Source organism: Elephas maximus, chromosome 20 (genome assembly GCF_024166365.1).
Source record: "Elephas maximus indicus isolate mEleMax1 chromosome 20, mEleMax1 primary haplotype, whole genome shotgun sequence".
NCBI lineage: Eukaryota > Metazoa > Chordata > Mammalia > Proboscidea > Elephantidae > Elephas > Elephas maximus.
This window is the reverse complement of record NC_064838.1, coordinates 56,871,249-56,893,272: the sequence shown is the minus strand read 5'-3', so window position 1 is coordinate 56,893,272 and position 22,024 is coordinate 56,871,249. Positions and strand designations below refer to the sequence as shown.

The 22,024-nt window shown below is 41.1% G+C and overlaps 1 protein-coding gene across 19 annotated transcripts in view; it reads left to right on the top strand.

Moving 5' to 3' along the window:
• The window catches only part of PBRM1 (polybromo 1), a 126,752-nt gene that overhangs the window by 344 nt on the left and 104,384 nt on the right, over positions 1 to 22,024 (top strand). For 11 of the 19 annotated variants that reach the window (XR_007514485.1, XR_007514486.1, XM_049863259.1 and 8 more), the window contains exons 2-4: positions 5,154 to 5,306; positions 6,304 to 6,401; positions 17,094 to 17,241. Coding sequence is in view for 17 of the 19 variants with exons in the window: in XM_049863259.1 (XP_049719216.1) it covers positions 5,154 to 5,306; positions 6,304 to 6,401; positions 17,094 to 17,241 (399 nt within the window). In the remaining 2 variants the exon portion in view is untranslated. Of the gene's footprint in view, positions 1 to 100; positions 1,982 to 2,018; positions 2,863 to 5,153; positions 5,307 to 6,303; positions 6,402 to 17,093; positions 17,242 to 22,024 lie in introns of those variants that run through there. The other 8 variants (XM_049863274.1, XM_049863270.1, XM_049863269.1 and 5 more) reach the window with 4 other exon arrangements.

Sequence of the window (22,024 nt, the reverse complement as noted above, 5' to 3'; positions counted from 1 at the left end):
GCGGCGGAGGCCCCGCCCCGGCCGTGGGGACGCGCCGGTCGGGCCGGGCGCGCGGGGCGGGGCGCGGCGGGGCTTGGGGACCGGCCCCGCGGCTTGGCCGCACCTGCCGGCCGGGACAAAGGCGCGCCGCGGCCCGGGTACTGCCCGCGCCCTTCTTTCCCGCCCCGGGGCTGGCCGAGCGCTGGCCGCGGGATAGCTCCAAGCTGTCAACGTTTCCCTAGTCCCTCGTACCAGTGACAGGTCGGCAAAGTCCCCATTTCCTCCGCCGGCCAGGCCCGCTTTTTTTTTTTTTTTGGATGATTCGGACACTAACGCTCAATGATTTTGTTTGTTTGTTTTCACACGCTTTCCAGATGACCGTGTTCAGACCGAGTGTTTTTGTCAATGGGATTTGTATTTATAGTAGAGGCCAGATAATTGTCTCGTCTGCAATATCACAAAAAATCGGGCTTTTGGAACTGTGTACATTCCAGGCTTTTAATATTTTTCCATCTCTTAAAATGTTCTACTGAAAGAGAAGGGTAATTTTGTTACTATGTGGACTATGTTTGTGATTTAAAAGGAGAGAAAGGGTGGCAGAAATACAGAAGGAATCCTGAAAAGCAAATCACAGATACACAGTATTGTATTTACAAGTTCTTATTGTAGTTATAGAAACAGGCGTTGGCGTAAAACTTTAACTTATTTTCCGACAAACTAGGGCTTCTCAAAAATTATTTTAGGTAATTTTTTCCACTTACTGGTGCACTTTTCCACAAATATAATTCAGAAGCAAATACGATTCACTACAAATTTAAGAGTAGTGTTATTTTTGCCTTATTACTTGTTAACAGATTGCAGGTATTTTAAGATCCAAAACCGAAGATTGGAAAGTTTTTTTTCAAGAAGGTATTTCGGATTAAAACAGTAACAAATACGTGTTGTGGATGGATGGAAGGGGCTTAGCCACTTTGGCTTTGGGAGTTACAAAATACTTCAAATGTTCATAATTTACCAAAATCCCCAAGGTTAGTAAATTGTGGTATATCTGTTTGATAGATTGTTGTCAAACCATCAAACATCCTGGAGAAGAATGTTGACTTGGAAGAATTTTCTCTAAGTTAAAGCACAGGCAGCAAAATAATATGTACAGTTTATCACTTTTGTTTAAAAAAATTACATAACGGCCAACAAAGGCATAGAATAAAACAAAAAGCTCTGAACACCAACGTTAAGGATGATTTACTCTGGGAAGTAGGATTATGGGTGGTTTTTTGTTTCCTTTGAGCTTTTTGTTTTAAGTTTGTATCTACGTGCTGAGTAGCACTAGAAATACAGGAGAGTACCAAGAAGTTTATAGATTGTCAAAATACACCGTTTGCCTGTACTGAGTAAGTAGTCTCCCAGTTTGTACTTTGTAAAGTTATTCCTGTTTACTGTCCACTGTAAATTAATCGTTGGTTGTCAGGTTTGTGGAATTAAAGCCATCTTAAAACTTGGAATTGAGCTCCAGAATCTCTTTCTTTCCTCTTCATGGAAAAAGAATTGGTTATGGAATGCTCACAGGCCTTTTAAACTGCCAAAGTAAACTTTTTTTTTCCAAGGTCCCTCTTAAGGGCACTTGTAATAAAAAAGATAAATTGAGCACCAAATACTATTCTGTAGGCCGGGGCCACAAAAAAGAATATGACAGTTTCTGTGCCAAGGCACCATGCAATCTTAGAGTTGAAACTTAACATTTTTGTTGTGTTTTGAACATACATAGTATCATTTCCCTGTCACAGTAATCCAAGGAAGAACTGCATGCCTTACTGTTCTCATTTTAGAGGTGAGGAAACAGACCTGAGAGGTTGTGACCCAGCCAACGTCAAACATAATTTGAGGCGGAAGACCTTCAGCTCCAATCCAGGTCTTCTGAGTGCAGGTCCTGTTGCTCCTCCCACCTCACCCCACTGCCTTTCTTGTCAAACTCTCAAAATACATTTTAAAATGTGATCTTTGGGTAAGAAAATATTTGGAACTTATTCTTAAGTTGCGTCTTTTTCTTGTTTTATTAAATAAATTAATGATTGGAGGATTTTTGATTCTTGCATGATATGTATTCACACACTCCAGTCATTTATGTTTTTTGGTTTTCACTGGACTATTTATAGAATTTTGAACTTCTGCCAAAATGGTTGAAGGCATTTTTTGTTTAACCTTGGTAAAACCGTAGATGGTGTCTCTCAAATGCTGATAGGACTTGTAGAAAGAAATGTTGCCATATTTTGAATTTTTGAGGGGGAAGGAGTTTTCCAGACCCTTTGCTCACATGGAGCATTCTCAGTTTGTTCCAGCTTGCCAAAACTCTGTGTCACATGCAAGTCTCTGATACGTGTTCACAGTCCATTGCGGCTCTGTGATTGAACTCTGCTCTTCTTGACTAGGGAGCAGTTAGGAAGGCACACTTCAGTCGGGACTTGACAGTTGTTCCGTGTGAGCGAAGGGGCATGCGACCGACCGCTTGTTCCATGGGAGGCACCTTTAGTAGATGAAAAGCATTTGGCTTAAAATAGAAGAGAGGGCAGGTACTGTTAGAGCCTAAGCCTTTGCAGCAGTTTAGTAGGTGCGAGAGAACCGATACACCTGTTTTCTCCAGCTCAGTTCTCTTTCTCTAGCAGTTCTATTTGAATGTTTTCTATCTACTCGTACTCATTTTTACTCCTTCTGACCCTTCCTTTGTATTTCCCCTTTCTCTGCCTTGTTCTTCTCTTTCAGTTTTGAATATACTAACATTGAATCAGCACTTCTAAAGCCCTGCCTTCTCCCACTGGCTGCACTTGGCCTTCAGACATAATGAGGAGACTGGCTTTTCGAGGCGCTGGTTGTGCTCTGGTAAAGCTGGTAAATCACTGATCATCTACACTCTCTCCCTTTTCTGTTCTCCTTGCCTTTCAACTTCCACCTTTAATTTTTGTTATCCTTTCCATAAAAATTCCCTCCTCGTGTTCATCACATTCCACCTGTGCCCTTGTTAACAAAGGGCTGGTTTTTAGTTTCGTTGTCTTAATGAGTTGAAAAGCCAGTTCGCCAGCCTTTATAAAACAAACACAAATCAATAAAACTTGGCTGCCCTTGGTCTAAGTCCTCTGAAGATTTTAGTCAGTTTTAGCAAACTGAAAACTACTATGCTGTGTAACAAACCAAAGCCGAGAAGATGGCAGCATCATCAGGGTAGATTATTTTTAAACACCCTGTGAACTTGAATTCCGAGGAGGAGATAGGAGTCTCCTCTTGTTTCTTAGTTGCTTAGCAAAATTTTTGCATGTTTTGCACCTGCTTTCAGCTCCCAGGAGATCCCCACCTCAAAGTTAGATCCCCCACCTCTTCTGCCCATACTGCTGGCAACCAGTGCTCTACTGTTCCCATTCTTTTGGCTGCTGGTGTCTTAGGGAAGTTGAATGTCAATTGGATCTGAGTTTTTTCTCTTTGCTTTAGAAAAAGATCCTTGAAATCACAATATACTGTTAGGTCCTGTTGTTAAATTATAAACACTGTGGGACTTTTCTTGGGTATATAAGCATACCCTTCCCCTCTGTCTGTAGCAGATGATTTGACTTGTGGTTGCATTTCTTGTGTCATAGCCAAATGCATACACTTGTAAAGTTGCCTTAAGGCTAGTTACTCAGCAGCCAGCCCCAAAGTGAGAGCACAGAGAAATTGTAATAAAAACTAAAAAGTACCCATAGTTAGAATGAAAAAAAAAAAACAAACCCAGTGCAGCTTAGTAAGTTACATGTGTGAGGAATCAGTGCCTTTGTAGCAAGGTTCATTACTTCAGCCACAGGAAAACTCAACCCCAAGTTCTAAGCATAGAATATAGACACAAATACATATCCCATTTTTGTTGTCTTATTCTGCCCTACTTGATAAAAGTAATCTGTCTTAAATTTGTTTTGCTTGTATGGTTTCTAGTTCTGATTTTGAAGGTTGCTATAGATAAGGACCTTTAATAAAAAATGTTCAGTCTATTAATTTTGTCTTTTTATTTTGGTGGTCTTAGAAGATATGTTATTGTTTTAAATTTTTATTGGGGTAAAAGTAAGATGTTTTATTTCAATAGTTAGTAGTTATTTAAGTCACTATGTAGAAAGCTGATAATGTTAAAGCTAAATTGCCCTATATGTGCTGAACTCCCACATTTTATTTTCACCAACCAAGCCGGCATAGTTACCATGATATATTCTTGCATTCCTGAAGTGCCTTTTATGCTTGAGAATTTAAGGTGCACTTTACAGATACCAGCATTGTGGTTGGCACTTTTTCACACACTTTTCCTGTAGCTATTTCTAGAATTAGGAAGAGGACAGTCAGAAGGAAGACGGTGCACAAATATTTAAATGCTTCTGGAAGGCCAGGCAAGGCCTAAAAGCTTACCTCTGGGGTGCTCTTCCAGATCACCTACTAGGACTGGAAGCTCTGATTTCAAAATTCATGGGGATAGAGTACCTCACAAAACTGAAAAAGAGGTCCATTGTCTAACAGAAGAATTCCAAAGCACAGCTTCACTATTTCTGTATGTGGCATATGGCAAGTCACATTAAGTGTTTTTCAGGGGTGTGTCTTGTGAATCTTGCTTTAATGAATGGAAAAAATTAATTTTCACTGTATTAATTTTAAGGTGCATCTAAAATGCTAGAAGGTTAAATATTCTCTGTCCCTTTTTTTACACTATTCATTTGCCCCAGGCACTGCTTCCTACCGTTTTCTACACCATAGCCCATCTGGAAAATGATAAGTGTAAGGTACACTGGGGAAACCAGATGAGGCTGCCAGCTCCATAATGAGTGACTGCCTTGGGGCCTCTGTCCCCCAAGCCTGCCTGGCTGTCTCAGGGACTGAGAGACCAACACCTTGTATCGCTGCACATGGGTTGGGAAACTAGTCCAAGGTGAATTTAGGGTCAGAAGTGGTTCAGTCATTCAAAGTTGGAGGTATACACATGAGTATACTTTTGCTGAATTTGTCCCATGAAAAGGGAAGAGGCTAGAGGAGTGAGGTCCAGGACTTACCATTGGAGAAACTTACAGCTAGTTAAACTTCTTTCAGCCAGAAGCGTGGTGGTAGGTGATCAGCTGAATTTGGTGGCAGAGTCTAAATTTAAAAATAAGAACATGACTAATTATTTCTTACAGAAGAAGTTGGATTCCATGGGTTCCAAGAGAAGAAGAGCTACCTCCCCTTCCAGTAGCGTCAGCGGGGACTTTGATGACGGGCACCATTCTGTGTCCACACCAGGCCCAAGCAGGAAAAGAAGGAGACTCTCCAATCTTCCAACTGTAGATCCTGTGAGTAACGTGGACCACACAGTGCCTGCTTTTCCCGTGATTCTCGTGCCCTTCCTTTTATGGTAGTGGTTAAAATGCAAGGCCTCTCTGCTTCCTTTTCCTCTTGCTTGATATTCTTAACGTTTCTTTTATGACAAGTTTACATTTAACCGAAACTGCAGTAATAGTACAATTTAGTATTATAAAATCATGAAGAGTATCAGTATGTCACATCACACATTCATTCAACAAATAATTGTGTGCCTGTCATGTGCCAAGCACTGTTCTAGTAGTTACAATAAACCCACCAGTAGTTAGAATATACCCATGTGTTAGACAAGTTAATTCTTCACGTGGAGCTCAGGTTCTAGTGTAGGGGAAGCAGAATGTAAACAAGAGAACAAATGCATTAACCGTATTTCTAGCTAGTGATAAATGCTAAGAAGACAAGTTTGGGTGTTTAGAGCTATTTTGGTAGTGTCTTCAGGAAAGGCTTCTCTGTGGTGACAAGGCACCAACCCTGCAGAGCCCTGGAGAAGAGGTCCAGGCAGAGGGGACCAGTGCTGAGGGGGTGGATCAGGAACAGGTTTGGGATCTCGTGATTATAGGAAGAAACTGCACGGTCCACCCAGCCAGAGTATGTAGGGCCTTTGTAGGTACTGTTAGGGGCTTCAGTTTTATTTTCATTGTAGTCCTTCTATCAAATGATTTTAAGCAAGAGAGTAATAGAAGCTGATCAGTTTAAAAGATTTAAAAAGAAAAAAAAATCACCAATCACAAAAATTTGATGAAAGGTACCCCCAAATTTAATCAATTAGATTATTTTAAATAAAAGAGATGTCAGTGTATTTCAGACGTGGGTTCCTATGTATTATAAAGTTTCTTTTGAAATTCATCTTTTGTTTTTTCTACTTGCCTTTTACGGGTATGTTTTTACTGAAAAGTAGTAGATAATCCTTATGCCTGTCCCGGCTTTCTGTTCACTTTTGTGGTGGTTTTCTCCTATTCCTGTGTATAGATTGCTGTGTGCCATGAACTCTACAACACCATCCGCGACTATAAGGATGAGCAGGGCCGGCTCCTCTGTGAGCTCTTCATTAGGGCACCAAAACGAAGGTGAGTTGGAAGCATCCGTGCCCTGGAGGGATTTGGGCCAGGGTCCATGCTTCAAGTGTTTGGTAATTTGAGTTTTCCTTTGGAAGGAGTGGCTTAAATAATTATGGGGTCCAGATTTTAGCCTTTGTTGCCAAGATGTAGTGAAGCATATTTTGAAAAATTATTTATGGCCTTTAAGATAGCAATAAAGTTGTAATAGTCATAGTTAAGAGGGATCAATTTTTCAAACTCTGCCACAGTGACTGTTATCACCTTGCTTTCTAACTTTTTTCCTCTTACTGTCGGGCTTAGCTTTGCATTCCAACCAAGTAAAGCAAATTGCTGACCCCATATGTACCTTGCACACCTGCTTATGGAGGCTGCATTCCCCCTGACTACAGCATCCTTCCTTTCTCACTGTCAAAATAATAACACTATTCCCTTCAAAACCCTGGCATGTGAGGTCATTTGTTCTAAAAACATGCATGAGTGTGGCAGGCAGAATACCGATCCCAAATATGTCCATGTTCCCTGATCCATAGAACCTGTGACTGTGTTAGATTGCATGGCAAGAGGGAATTAAAGTTGCTAATCAGATGACCTGTAGCTGGGTAGATTATCCTGGATGACCTAGGTGGGCCCAGTATAATCGCAGGGGTCCTTAAGTGGGGAAGAGGGAGGTAAAAGAAAGTCAGATCTCAGGATGCTATGCTGCTGGCTTTGAAGATGGAGGAAGCCAAGGAATGCAGGGAACCTCCAGAAACTGGAAAAGGCAGGGAAACGGATTCTCCCTTAGAGCCTCGAGAGGGAATGCAGCCCTGCCAACACCTTGGTTGTAGCCCAGTGAGACTCATTTCACAAACTAAGCTAAGTTGTGTTGTCTTAAGCCAGTAAGTTTGTCATAATTTGTTACAGCAGCAGTGGGAAACCAGTACAACGAGTGAATTAAAGATTTAGGTCCTTTCATGATTAGTGATGCCAGAGTAGGTAGCTCACAAGCTCCAGGTTGAGCTAAACACAAACTTCTCACCTCAAGAGAGCACAGCCACCAAAGATGTGATGTCACCATCCTGAATTAGGAGAGCCCTGCAAATTAGTCATGGACAAAAAAGAGGGGATCTTTTTAAAATGAAATAACTGTCTCCAGATACGAATTGACTTATCAATAGCAGCCTTCTAAAAGATACTTCATTTAGTTAGCATGTGACGATAAAAGCCCGTATTTATCTTTTACCACGTGCTAGACAGCATGCCAAGCAATTTCCAGACATATCTTGTTTAAATCTAAGAAATATTATTTTCACAGTTTACAGGTGAGAACTTGCATAGGTTCTCAGAACTGCTAAAAGAGAACCAGAATTTAGACTCAGGTCTTTCTGACACCAAAGCCTGTACTCTTCCCCCAGTGTGTTGTATAGAGGAGCAGCAACAGCAGCAGCATTCAGGAGTACACAGACCTCCTACTGTACCTATGCTGTACTGTACAACAGGTCACTGACCCTCTGCTGCCTGTTCTCCACCAGCAAGCTGGTGCTGAGGGGCAGAGGGGACAGGCCTTGGGTGCTGGAGCACTACGGTACCTTCTGAGCACTGCCGCCTTCCCCAGGTTCCTGAGTTTACCTCTACCCTTCCTGAGTGGAATACATATGTTTTCTCAACTGTTTATAGGAAATAGTATTGTTCAAGCCACACACTTTATGAGTCTTTTTTTGAGATTTTGTTCTCGTTAGTGTATTAGGTTGCTTGTACTAAGACACCTGTCAGACTGAATTCTCTAGAGAAGCAAAACCAGAGAGGTGTATTTATAGATACGGAGAAATTTATCTCAAGGAAATGTCTCACACAGTTGTAGAGGCCGGCAAGTCCCAAGCCTGTGGGTCAAGCATCAGGCTAGAGGCTTTTCTTAACTCATGTAGCTGCAGGGGCTGACATACCCAAGATGGGCATATCAGATGGCAGGCTGCTGGCTCACAGGTGGGCAAGGCCAACAAATCCCCAGATTGCCAGGCAGTATGGCAGACTGTTAGCTGAAGTCTCAAGAACCACAGGTCAGACGATGAGAAATTGGATGCACAATCCAGAGCGAGTAAAAGCCAGCAAGCTATGCCAGAACATCCACGTATATTGGATGCAGGCCACAAGCTCAAGGAAACTCCCCAGTCAACTGATTGGTTGATCACATCAGATTACATCATGGGGGTGATTACATTATATGGCAAAATGGAGGATAACTACATCATTACATTACTGCCAAACCACTGAGAATCTTGGCCCAGCCAAGTTGACAAACTACCTTAACCATAGCAGACATATTTTACTTATATCCACAATCAATGCCCATGGAAGCAGCAATCAGCAAATCAAATGATATGTTACATTGGGCATATATATTGCAAAAAACTTCTTTAAAGCATTCAGAAGCAACGATGTCACTTTAAAGACTTAGGTGTACCAGACCCAAGCTGTGGTGGTTTCAATTGCCTTACATGCATGCAAAAGCTGAGCAATGAATAAGGAAGACTGAAGAAGAATTGATACCTCTAAAGTACAGTGTTGGCAAAGAATATTAAGTATACCATGGACTTCCAGAAGAACGAACAAATCTGTCTTGGAAGAAATACAGCCAGAATCCTCCTTTGAAGTGGATAGTGAGACTTCGTTTTGCTTACTTCGGACATGTCATGAGGAGCGACCAGTCCCTGGAGAAGGATATCATACTTTGTAAAATAGAGGGTCAGTGAAAAAGAGGAAGACAGTCAAAGAGAAGGCTTGACACAGCAGCTGCAACAGTGGGCTCAAACATAGCAACAATTATGAGAGTGGTGCATGGTGGGGCAGTGTTTCGTTCTGTTGTACATGGAGTAACTGTGAGTTGAACTGACTTGAGGGCCCGTAACAACAACAGAGGCATCTAAATTTACAGTGACTGCAACTAGAGGAAATCTCTTTTATGTAAAAGTCCTGTGAAGAGGCCAGGTACTGTCTCTTTATTGCAGTGCCCTTGGGGTATCACCCTTGACTACGTGGTCTGAGATGGTCCACCACACCCGCCTTCCATCAAGTAGGCAACAGAAGTTAAAGGGCATGACCTGGACATGGCACACTTCAGCTCTTGGGTTAGCCATACCTAGCTGCAGCAGAACTGGAGAATATGGTCCTTATTAGCCACGCAGCAGCTGAGAATGCCGTCATCCTGGAAAGAAGGAAGACTGGGTTTGGTAGGAGCCAGCAGGCTCTACACGGGAGACCTGATGTTTTCTCATCCTAACACTTCCCTGGTTAAAACTCTTAGTTTTGCTTTGGCTATTTTGTAGCCATTATGATGTCAGGGTGCCCTCACCTATTGTTCAAAAAGCAAAACTATTGTGAAAGAACATGGACTGCACAATTTTGTATATGTTAAATTTTTATTTATATGTGTACTTGTGTTCATGGAGAGAAGTCTGAAAGAATGCTGATAAAATACTAATAGTGCTGTTAATCTTGAAGATGGGGTGATTTTTACTTTTTCATGCTTTTCTCTATGTTTAAGTACTCTCTGCTTTCAGCCAGGGTCCATCTGACATCAGCAGTGGTGTCTGTCATGGATTGAATTGTGTCCCCCAAAAATATGTGTATGAATTTGACTAAGCCATGGTTCCCAGTATTGTGTGATTGTCTACCATTTTTTCACCTGATGTGATTCTCCTATGTGTTGTAAATCCTACGTCTGTGATGTTAATGGGGTGGGATAGGTAGCAGTTACATTAACGAGGCAGGACTCAATTTACAAGATTGGATTGTGTCTTGAGCCAATCTCTTTTGAGATACAAAGGAGAGAAGGGAACAGAGAGACGGGGGACCTCATACCACCAAGAAAATAGCATCAGGAACAGAGCATATCCTTTGGACCCAGAGTTCCTGTGCAGAGAAGCTGCTAGTCTAGGGGAAGATGGATGAGAAGGACCTTACTCCAGAGCTGACAGCTCCCCTGGAGCTGATACCCTGAATTTGGACTTACAGCTTACTAGACTGTGAGAAAATAAACTTTTTGTTAAAGCTATCCACTTACGGTATTTCTATTATAGCAGCACAAAATGACTTAGCAGAATTGGGCACCAAGAAAATAGGGTGCTGCTTTACCCAAAAACACCAAACCCATTACTGTCAAGTCGATTCCGATTCGTAGTGATCCTGTAGGACAGAGCATTGTCAGCATTCTGTGGCCTGGATCATCCGGACTGACACAAATTTAGATCCTGGTGGCACAAATCGTTAAACGCCTAGCCGCTAACAGAAATGTGTTGACGGTTCAAACCCACCCAGGGGCTTCTCGGAAGACAGGTCTGGTTCCATGAAGATTGCAGCCTGGAAAACCTTATGGAGCAGTTCTGCTCTATCAAATGGGATCGCTATCAGTCAAAATCGACTCAATAGCACCTGACACAAAAAAGGCTTGGATCCCTGCTGTCCTTTCTGAGGAAATACCTTACTAAAGTTTTTCCCTCTGTTCCCACAATCAGATGCCTATTTGTATGCAAACCAAGAAACATCCCCCTTCCTCACAAGAGAATTTAGTCAAGACATTCGAGAGGAAACAGCTCGCCATTTATTGTTTTACCACCCAGCTCACCACATTGTTTCTTTCTGTCTTCTGTCCTACTTTGTATGTCTGCCAAATAGACAATACTCCCATCATTATTATTGAGATGGCGTTTTCCTTTGAATTTACTGCTATTCTTCCACAAGTATCTCTAGTAAGCAAGATGTTTGAGACTTTAAACTAAATAATAGAATGATATACTGCCCCCAAAAAAAAAAAAAATGACTCTCAGACAGGATTGGCTGGTGGATTCGAACTGCCAGACCTTTTGGTTAGCAGCCAAACTCTTAACCACTATGCCACCAGGGTTTCCTAAAATGTGGAAGCAGTTTTGAAACTGCAAATGGATAGAGGGCTCAGAAGGAAGTGAGGAGAACTATTAACATTGGAGATGGCACAGATGGTGAGAAGCAGCAGCAGTAGAACCAGGAGACCGGTGCCAGACACCACTGGAGCTGACCTGTGGAGCAAGAGAGCTGAGTGCCTTTGCACAGGCTTCCTGGTGGAGTGGGGTGCCTCTGGACACTTACTGGAATTGCTACAGAGTTTTGGAACACTTGCCCCAGCAGGGCAGATGAGGGTGGAGGGGCCCGAGGGGCCAAGAGGAAAAGGAACCAGGAAGCAGAAGCTGAAGGGACAAGGAGTACAGGAAGCTGAGCTACCTCAGTCTCAAAAGGTATGGCCACGACCTCTGGGGTTTCAAAGGGTAGAGACATGGGCTCTGGTGTTTCTAAGGGGGAGTCACCACTCAGATGAACTAGGACAATGGTGTGCCTAAAGCCCACAGAACGGAGTTGCTGTTCCAGTGGGCCTGGAAGGCGGAGCTGAAGCTGAAAGCCCAGGGGCCTCCACTCAGAATCCAGAAAGTGTGGCCAATAGCTAGAGTCTGGAGGGCAGGGCCATTGTATAAATGGTCTCAGAGAACAGAGGATTATTTTCAAGCCTTGAGGGCTAATGTAATAGTTTCTGTGGACTTGCTTAGTGCCTGTTACCCCTTCTGTCCATCTAGTTTTTCCCATTTGTAATGGAAATGTCTAGCTTATGCTTGTTCCACCATTGTACTTTGGAAGCAGATAACTTGTATTTTGAATTTCACAGTTGAAGAGGAATTTTTGGAGTTTGGGCTTGGAGTTGATTTAGGACTCTTGCTATGATATGATAGGGTGAATAAGTTTTACATGTGGCAAAGACGTGAATTTTGTGGGGCCAAAGGGTAGAATGTCATGGATTGAATTGTGTTCTCAAAAAATATGTATATCAATTTGACTAGGCCATGATTCCCAGTATTGTGTGATGGTCCGCTATTTTTGTCATCTGATGTGATTTTCCTAATGTGTTATAAATCCTACCTCTATGATGTTCATGGAGTGGGATAGGTGGCAGTTATGTTAAGGAGGCAAGACTCAATCTACAAGATTGGATTGTTTTCAGCGAGTCTGTTTTGAGATACAAAAGAAGCGAGCAGAGTGACAGTGGACCTTATACCACCAAGAAAATGGGGCTGGGAGCAGAGTGCGTTCTTTGGACCTGAGGTTCCCGTGCGGAGAATCTCCCAGTCCAGGGAAAGGTTGATGAGAAGGACCTTCTTCCAGAGCCAACAGAGAGAGAAGGCCATCCCCTGGAGCTCACGCCCTGAATTTGGACTTATAGCCTACTCGACTGTGAGAGAAAACCCTGGTGATGTAGTGGTTAAGAGCTGCTAACCAAAATGTTGACAGTTTGAATCTACCAGGTGCTCTTTGGAAACCTTATGGGGCAGTTCTGCTTTGTCCCATAGAGTCACTATGAGTTGGAATTAACTCGATGGCAATGGTTTAACAAGTTTTAGACTGTGAGAAAATAAATTTCTCTTTGTTAAAGCCATCCACTTGTATTCCTGTTACAGCAGCACTAGATAACTAATATTCTTTGTTCCACGTCCACTTCTGAATCTGGCTAGACTTCCTGGCAGTTCCCTTTCAGTGTACTGCTGCAACTGTTTTTGAATTGTCTTCAGAAAAATTTTACCAGGATGTGGTATTAATGACGTTGTTCAGTCACTTCCACATTCTGTTGAATTACCTTTCTTTGGAATGGGGACAAATAAGGATCTTTTCCAGTCAGTTGACCAGGTAGCTGTCTTCCAAATTTCTTGGCATAGAAAAGTGAGTGCTTCAAACGTTGTGTCCATTTGTTGAAACGTCTCAGCCAGTGTTCCATAATTCCTGGATCATTGTTTTTCACCAGTACCTTCAGTGCAGCTTGAATTTCTTCCTTCAGTACTGTCAGACGTTGACCAGTTCTTTTTGGTACAGTGACTCTGTGGATTCTTTCTATCTTACTTTGATGTTTTCTGTGTCGTTTAATATTTTCTTTCTAGAATCCTTCAGTATTGCAATTTGAGGCTTGAATTTTTTCTTCAGCTCTTTCAGCCAGAGAAATGCCGAGTACGTTCTTCCCTTTTGGTTTTCTAACTCCAGGTCTTTGCACTTTTCGTTACGATGCTTTACTTTGTCTTCTCGAGCCGCCCCTTGAAGTCTGTTCAGCTCTTTTAATTCATCTTTTCATCCATCTGCTTTAGCTGTCCATGTTCAAGAGCAAGTTTTAGAGTTTGTTCCGATGTCCATTTTGGTCTTTTCTTTCTTTGCTGTCTTTTTAATGACCTTTTGCTTTTTTCATGTATGATGTCCTTCCTGTCATCCCACAACTCATCTTCTGTCATGAGTTTAGTGCATCAAATATATTTTTGAGGTGGTCTCTAAATTCAGGTGGGATATATTCAAGGTCATACTTAGGCTCTTGTGGATTTAATTTTCTTCTAGTCGAACTTGCATATGAGCTGTTGGTGGTCTGTTCCGCGTTTGACCCCTGGCGTTATTCTGACTGGTGATATTGAGCTTCTCCATCATCTGTTTCCACAGATACAGTCGATTTGATTCCTGTGCATTTCATCTAACCAGGTCCGCACGTGTAGTCACCATTTATGTTGTTGAAAAAAGGTATTTGCGGTGAATAAGTTGTTGGTCTTGCAGAATCCCATCATGTGATCTCTGGCATCGTTTCTGTCTCCAAGGCCATGTCCTCCAACTACTGATCCTTCTTTGTTTCCAGCTTTTGCATTCCTATCACTGGTAATTATCAGTGCATCTTGAATGTATGTTTGATCAATTTCAGACTGCAGAAGTTGGTAAAAATCTTCAATTTCTTCATCTTTGGCCTTAGTGTTTGGTACATAAATATGAATAATAGTTGTATTAACTGGTCTTCCTAGTAGGCTGTCTTAGTCATCTAGTGCTTCTATTAACAGAAATACTAAATACTACAAGTGGATGGCTTTAACAAAGAGAAGTTTATTTCCTCACAGTAAAGTAGGCTAGAAGTCCAAATTCAGGGCATCAGCTCCAGGGGAAGGCTTTCTCTCTTTGTCGGCCTTCTCATCAACCTTCCCCTGGACTAGCAGCTTCTCTGTGCAGGAACCCTGGGTCCAAAAGTCGCGCTCTGCTCCCAGCGCTGTTTTCTTGGTGGTATGAGGTCCCTCTGTCTCTCTGCTCACCTCTCTCTTTATATCTCAAGAGGTGGTGGCTTGGTACAGGGGGCAGCAGCTCAGTGGGCTGAGAAGGGCATCACATGGTAGAAGTAGGACAGCATCAAGAGATTGGTTATGTGAGAGCCAGGCTTCTAACTATCTGAGGGAAAAAAAAGGTTGCTGTCAAGTTGATTCTGACTCATGGCAACCCCATCAGAGTTGAACTGTCCTCCGTAGGGTTTTCGATGGCTAGTTTTTTGGAAGTAGATCACCCAGCCTTTCTTCTGAGGCGCTTCTGGGTAGACTCAAACCTCCAGCATTTTGGGTAGCAGCCAAATGCGTTAACCATCTGCACCACCCAGGAACACCAAACAAGTTGCCATCAGGTTGATTACAATTCATGGCAACCCTATATGTGTCACGGTAAAACTTTGCTCCACAGGGTTTTCAATGGCTGATTTTTTGGAAGTAGATTGCCAGGCCTCCTGATGTGCCTCTAGGCAGACTCGAACCTCCAGTTTTTTGGTTAGCAACTGTCTTAGTCACCTAGTGCTGCTGTAACAGAAATACGATAAGTGGATTGCTTTAACGAAGAGAAATTTATTTTCTCACAGGCTAGAAGTCCCAATTCATGGTGTCAGCTCCAGGGGAAGACTTTCTCTCTCTGTCGGTCTTTACATCAATCTTCCCCTGGACTAGGAGTTTCTCTGCACAGGGACCCCGGGTCCAAAGGGCACGCTCTGCTCCCAGTGCTGCTTTCTTGGTGGTATGAGGTCCCCCACTCTCTGCTTACTTCCCTTTTCTTTTATCTCTTGTAAGATAAAAGGTGGTGCAGGCCACACCCCAGGGAAACTCCCTGTACATTGGATCAGGGAGGTGACCCAAGTAAAGGTAACCCCACCCTGACCCTCTTTAACAAAAAATTACAGTCACAAAATGGAGGACAACCACAAAATACTAGGAATCATGGCCCAGCCAAGTTGATACGCTTATTTTTGGGGGAGCATAATTCAATCCATGACAGCAGCCAAGCACATTAACCATTAGCTCCACTGAGAGACTCGCTATCTGAGAAGGGAGCTTCAAATAGGGAGAGGGAGGAAACTAGAATGAACGCTGTGTTGTTGGATTGGAATTAGAGATATTTGTGTGAATTCATGGTTTCCAATATGTAGATAGATAGAAATAAATGCAGATGTAATATGTATGTTTTCTAGCTCTGTGAGTCGGAATTGACTCGATTGCACTGGGTTTGTTTTTTTTTGTTGTTGTTTGTCCACTGAGACAGCCTGGGAGCGGCAACACCCCGGTAGCAATGAACACATCTAACACCCAGATCTTATTTTTGAATACCATTCACCACTAAAAGGAACTGGAGTTCCTTGGGAAATAGCTGGTTTCAAGGCTATATCAGGCAAAGTATGAAATGGTGCCAGAAAATAAGAGCTCAAAGTATGATGGGAATATGTTAAGGACATAGAAGCCGGCTTGAAAGGACTCCTACTGGCCAAATATGGGGTGAGGGGCCCATTTTGAGCATCAAAGTAAGTATAGTAATGATTTTTTTGAATCAAATAGAAATCCATGAGTTGATGCTGGTAAAATTAAAAATTGAGTAAGTTGGAAGTTTGTTGAGGAATGGGCTTTTGCGTAATTTAAAGATACTGTTCTTATAGCTTTTATATCAAAATAAAAAGTAAAAATAATCTAAATATAGCATACATGCCAAAAGAAATACCATGTATGTTGTAGCTCTTCTCCACTAAGGTTCTAGGAAAGAATAAAGCCTTGATGGCCAAGGCTTTGTTTGTATGTGATAACTTGTTTCTTACGCATCTGGAGTGGCGCTAACTACCAACCCCAATGAAAGAATTGAGAAAATAGTCGCTCAGATAATTTTTCAGAGGGTTTACTTGTCTCATGGAAGCCCAGTTAAAAAAGCTGGAAAGAATAATAATAAACATCCATGAACTCAAAACCTGGCTTGAGAAACCGTTGTTAACTACCTTTGAATTTTCCTGTGTGCCCTTCACTATCCCCCTGCCCGCTGTCCAAGAAATAACCACTGTCCTGATTTTTGTGGTTGATTGGTTTAACAGTTTGGTCCGGTTTGAGTGTGTAGTACGTCTTTTATCTTTGGTAAGCTCTTTGAAGCCAGGGATCTCCTCTTTCTCCTGTGTAACTTTAATAATTGATATTAAAGCTGTATAGATAATAGGCACTTGATAGTTCTCAGCAGAAAAAAGTTCTGACTGTCATTCTGTAAGTTTATTCAGAGGTTTGAAACATGAATCTGTTTTCAGCCACTCTTGAATACCATCTTCATTTGCATCATATCAGTGACATGGTTTTAGAGGTGATGCTCTTAGCTTTAAATATTTATCATATGAAAGACCATCACAGATAGTAATTTAGGTTTTTATATCATTAATACGTATTTTGAAAAGGAAACAGATCCATTTGCTTTTGTTACTCCATATTGTTCCTAATAACGGGAGTGAGTCTGGTGGCAGATTGTAATCTGCTCAGTAACTTGGAATATTGGACACTATCCCAGATAGTTTTGAAATACTGTATAGCTTTAGATTAATGCCGTCTACAAATATGTATATTTAAATTATAACAGAAATCAACCAGATTATTATGAAGTGGTTTCTCAACCCATTGACTTGATGAAAATCCAGCAGAAACTAAAAATGGAAGAGTATGATGATGTTAACCTGCTGACTGCTGACTTCCAGCTGCTTTTTAACAATGCAAAGGCCTATTATAAGGTAAGAAAGCATCCAATCTGGAAGGTCTCCACATCCTCACCGATTCGATACTGTCTGGCTTTTTAATGTTTACCAGTCTTGTGGGTGAGTAGTGGTACCTAACTGTAATTTGAGTTTGCATTTCTTTTGTTAGTAAAGAGGCGGAACACTCATGTGATCATGAGCTATTCTTACGTACTCCTTCTATGAGGTGTCTGCTTACGTCTTTTCTCTATTTTTTCTCTTGGGTTGTTCGTCATTTTATGTATTTCTAGAAATTTTTATGTATTCTAGATACTAAGGAGCCCTGGTGGCTCAGTGGTTAAGAGCTCAGCTGTTAATCAAAAAAATGGGCGGGTCGAATCTACCAGCCGCTCCTTGGAAACCCTCTTGAGGCAGTTCTCCTGTGTCCTGTAAGGTCGCTGTTGAGTCCAAATCGACTCGACTGCAACGAGTTTTGGTCTAGATACTGACCCTTTTTGGTTATGTATGTCGCCAATGTCTTCTCCCACTGTGTGATTGTCTTTTCACACTTTTTTTTTTTTGGTGTCTTTTGAACAACAGCCATTTTTTAAATTTTAATATATAATCAAATTTATCATTCTTTTTACTTTGTGGGTTATCGTATTTTCTGTGTTGTTTCAGAAATCCTTCTTGCCCAAAGTTCATAAAGATTTTCTTCTCTTGTAATTTCTTCCAGTAGTTTTGTTTTTTACATGTAAGTCTTCAGTGCAGCTGGCATTGATTTTGGCTCTTCTGTGAGGTATAGGTCTGTTTTTTTCCTGTAGATGTAACGCACACCTTGACATGGCCATCCTTTCCTTATCTGTCACACTGTCAGTGCTGTCATTGTCTCCAGGTATGCATGAGTCTGTTTCTGGGCCTTTTACTCTGTTCCACTGGCTAGTTTTATCTGTTATTGGGCCAATATATTTCTAAGTGCTATGGCTTTATCATTTTTTTCTCTGGTGAGGAAAGCATGTTGACTATTCTTGGCCCTTTGCCTTCCCTTACACATTTTAGAATTATTGTCTTAAGTTCAGCAAGCACTCACACACACATTAAAAGAAACTGTTGGAATTGACTTTATAGATCATATTGGGGAGAATTGATGTAATTATGATAACTGCTTTTGATCTATGAATTTGGTAAGACTTCATCTATTTAAATCTTCTCTAATGTATTTTATAGTAAAGCTTTAAATTTTTCTTCATAAAGATTCTTCAGATACATTGTATACCATATGTGTAATTGACATACCATTTTAAAGTATACAACTCAGTGGTTTTTAAAGTATATTCAAAAAGTTGTACAACCATCACCGCTATCTAATTCCAGAATATTTTTATCACCCTAGAAAGAAACCCCATACCCGTTACGCGGCACTCCCCATTGTCCCCTTCTTAGCCTCTGGCAACCACAGGCTACTTTCTGTCTATGGATTTGTTTATTCTGAACATTCTGTATAAATGAAATCGTGCAATATGTGACCTTTTAGGTCTGGCTTCTTTCTCTGAGCATAGTATTTTCAAGGTTTATTCCTGTTGTAGCAAAATCAGTACTTTGTTCATTTTTACGGCTAAGTAATATTCCATTTTATGGTTATACTGCATTTTGTTTATGCATTCACTGGTTGATGGACATCTAGGTTGTTTCCACTTTTTGCCTGTTGTGAATAATGCTACTATGAATTTTGTCAATGTAACAAGAGTGTCATTAGTTGAGTACATTGCTCTACATGTGTCCGTTAGATCAAGCTTGTTAATTGTGGTACTGATACCTTTCATATCCTTACTGATTTACCTGTATGAACTACCCACTTACTGGATGAGGTATTTTAAAATCTCTGATGATAAGTTTGTTTCTCCTTATAAATCTGTTGTATGTATTTTGAGACTATGTAAATAGGAGCATACTAATTTGAATTGTTATATCGTCCTAGTAAATTGAAGTTTTTAGCATTATGTATCCTCCCTCTTTATCACTAGTAATGTCTTCTGTCTTAAAGTCTACTACTTTGTCTGATGTTGCAACAGCCATACGAGCTTTATTTTGGTGTTTACCTTAGCTTTCTTCCCTGTTCTTTTCCTTTCAACCTTTTCATATCTTTTTTTTTATAATTTTTATTGTGCTTTAAGTGAAAGTTTACAAATCAAGTCAGTCTCTCACACAAAAACTCATATACACCTTGCTACACACTCCCAATTACTCTCCACCTAATGAGACAGCCCGCTCTCTCCCTCCACTCTGTTTTCGTGTCCTTTTCGCCAGGCTCTAACCCCCTCCACCCTCTCATCTTCCCTCCAGGCAGGAGATGCCAACATAGTCTCAAGTGTCCACCTGATCCAAGAAGCTCACTCCTCACCAGCATCCCTCTCCAACCCATTGTCCAGTCCAATCCATGTCTGAAGAGTTGGCTTCAGGAATGGTTCCTGTCCTGGGCCAACAGAAGGTCTGGGGGCCATGACCACCAGGGTCCTTCTAGTCTCAGTCAGACCATTAAGTCTGGTCTTATGAGAATTTGGGGTCTGCATCCCACTGTTCTCCTGCTCCCTCAGGGGTTCTCTGTTGTGTTCCCTGTCAGGGCAGTCATCGGTTGTAGCCGGGTACCATCTAGTTCTTCTATTCTCAGGATGCTGTAATCTCTAGTTCATGTGGCCCTTTCTGTCTCTTGGGCTCATAATTGCCTTGTGTCCTTGGTGTTCTTCATTCTCCTTTGATCTAGGTGGGTTGAGACCGATTGATGCATCTTAGATGGCTGCTTGCTAGCGTTTAAGACCCCAGGTACCGCTCTTCAAAGTGGGATGCAGAATGTTTTCTTAATAGGTTTTATTATGCCAATTGACTTGGATATCCCCTGAAACCATGGTCCCCAGGCCCCTGCCCCTGCTACACTGACCTTTGAAGCATTCAGTTTATTCAGGAAACTTCTTTGCTTTTGGTTTAGTCCAATTGTGCTGACCTTCCCTGTATTGTGTGCTGTCTTTCCCTCCACCTAAAGTAGTTCTTACTTACTATCTAATTAGTGAATGCCCCTTTTCCTCCCTCCCTTCCTCCCCACTCTCGTAACCACAAAAGAATGTTTGCTTCCTAGTTTAAACTTTCTCTAGTTCTTCTAATAGTGGTCTTATACAATATTTGTCCTTTTGCAACTGACTAATTTCACTCAGCATAATGCCTTCCAGGTTCCTCCATGTTCTTTTCGTATCTTTTTAATGCTGGTGTATCTCTTGTAAACAGCGTATACATGAATTTCTATTAATCTGATTGGTAATTTTTACCTTTTAACTGGGGCATGTCGTCTCCTTACAGTTTGAGTAATTACCATTATCTTTGGATATATTCCTACCATCTGAATTTTTATTTTCTACTGGTCTCACTTTTTTATGTTGTTTTTCTCTTTGTCTCCTTTTGGAATTTTTTTTTTTTAATCCCTCTTATTCTCTCTACTAATTTGGAAGTTGTAAGAGCTATTAATATCCTTTAAAGCTTCTCTAAGAAGTTTTAATGTGCATAATTAACTTATCAAAGTTGAAAGTTAATCAGTGTCTTCTAAACAATACAAAGTCATTAGAAAAATTCCACCCTGATCACCCTTTATTTGTGCTGCTAGTGTTGTGTATTTTAGTTCTATTGTGGCAACTTTTTAATTCATAAAACAATACTATTGTTTTATCCAGTCAGTGTTTAATCTTGTTCACAAATTGACTACATTTTTCTTCATTTTTTTAATTGCTGTTGAGAAGTCATCTGTCAGTCTAATTGGCTGCCATTAGTATCTTGTCTTTTGTATTTTACAGTTATACTGTAATATGTCTAGATATGGATGTCTTTTTATTTATATAATTTGGGAATTGTTGTGTTCCCTAACAATTAAAGCCTCCAGGAGACTTGAAACTGAAGCATAGGTTTATCTTGTCTTGCAAATGTGCTCAAGGTGAACGTTGGCTGCAGGGTTTTGTTTGGTCATCAGGGCTTCTACTTTCACTCCATTTTTGCATTATGAACATTCCTTCCTCCTCAGTGGCAACAAATGGATGCATTTTAAAAAGTTTTTTTTTTTTTTAACGTTACATCAAACATTGCTTTCAATGGAAAGGTTTAGTCAGAGTTCATACCCACTGTATTTCAGAAACAGAAATCTTCACATAAACATTAAATAGTTAAAAAATGGAAATAATATCAGAACAATCATTATTAGCTTCTATAAACTTTTAGTCTTTAAGTTGTCTTTCTTAGCATTTTATTAATAATTAGCTTAAACTTAGCCAACCATTTGGAAACCCCGGTGGTGTAGTAGTTAAGAACTATAGCTGCTAACCAAAAGTTCAGCAGTTCAAATACACCAGGCAGTCCTTGGAAACCCTATGGGACAGTTTTGCTATGTCCTGTAGGGTCGCTATGAGTGGGCATCAACTCAGTGGCAGTGGGTGTGTGTTAAGCAAACCATTTACCTTCTGCCTCAAGTCTTTTTGTATGAGATAAGGCATAAATAAGTAAAATAATTTAATTTCAGAATGCTTTTAAAACAGGCTTAGTTTCTACAGAAGGGGGATTGAGGCCCATGAATCCTTTAATTGTTGTTGTTGTATGCCATTGAGTCGATTCCAACTCAAAGCAATCCTGTAGGACAGAGTAGAAGTGTCCCATAGGGTTTCCTAAAAGGCTGTTATCTTTATAGGTGCAGGTTGCCAGGTCTTTCCTCCCACAGAGCAGCTGGTAGGTTCAAAGTGCCGACCTCTCAGTTAGCAGCCAGTTGCTTAACCACTGTAGCACCAGGGCTTCTTTCCTTCAACCATAAGGA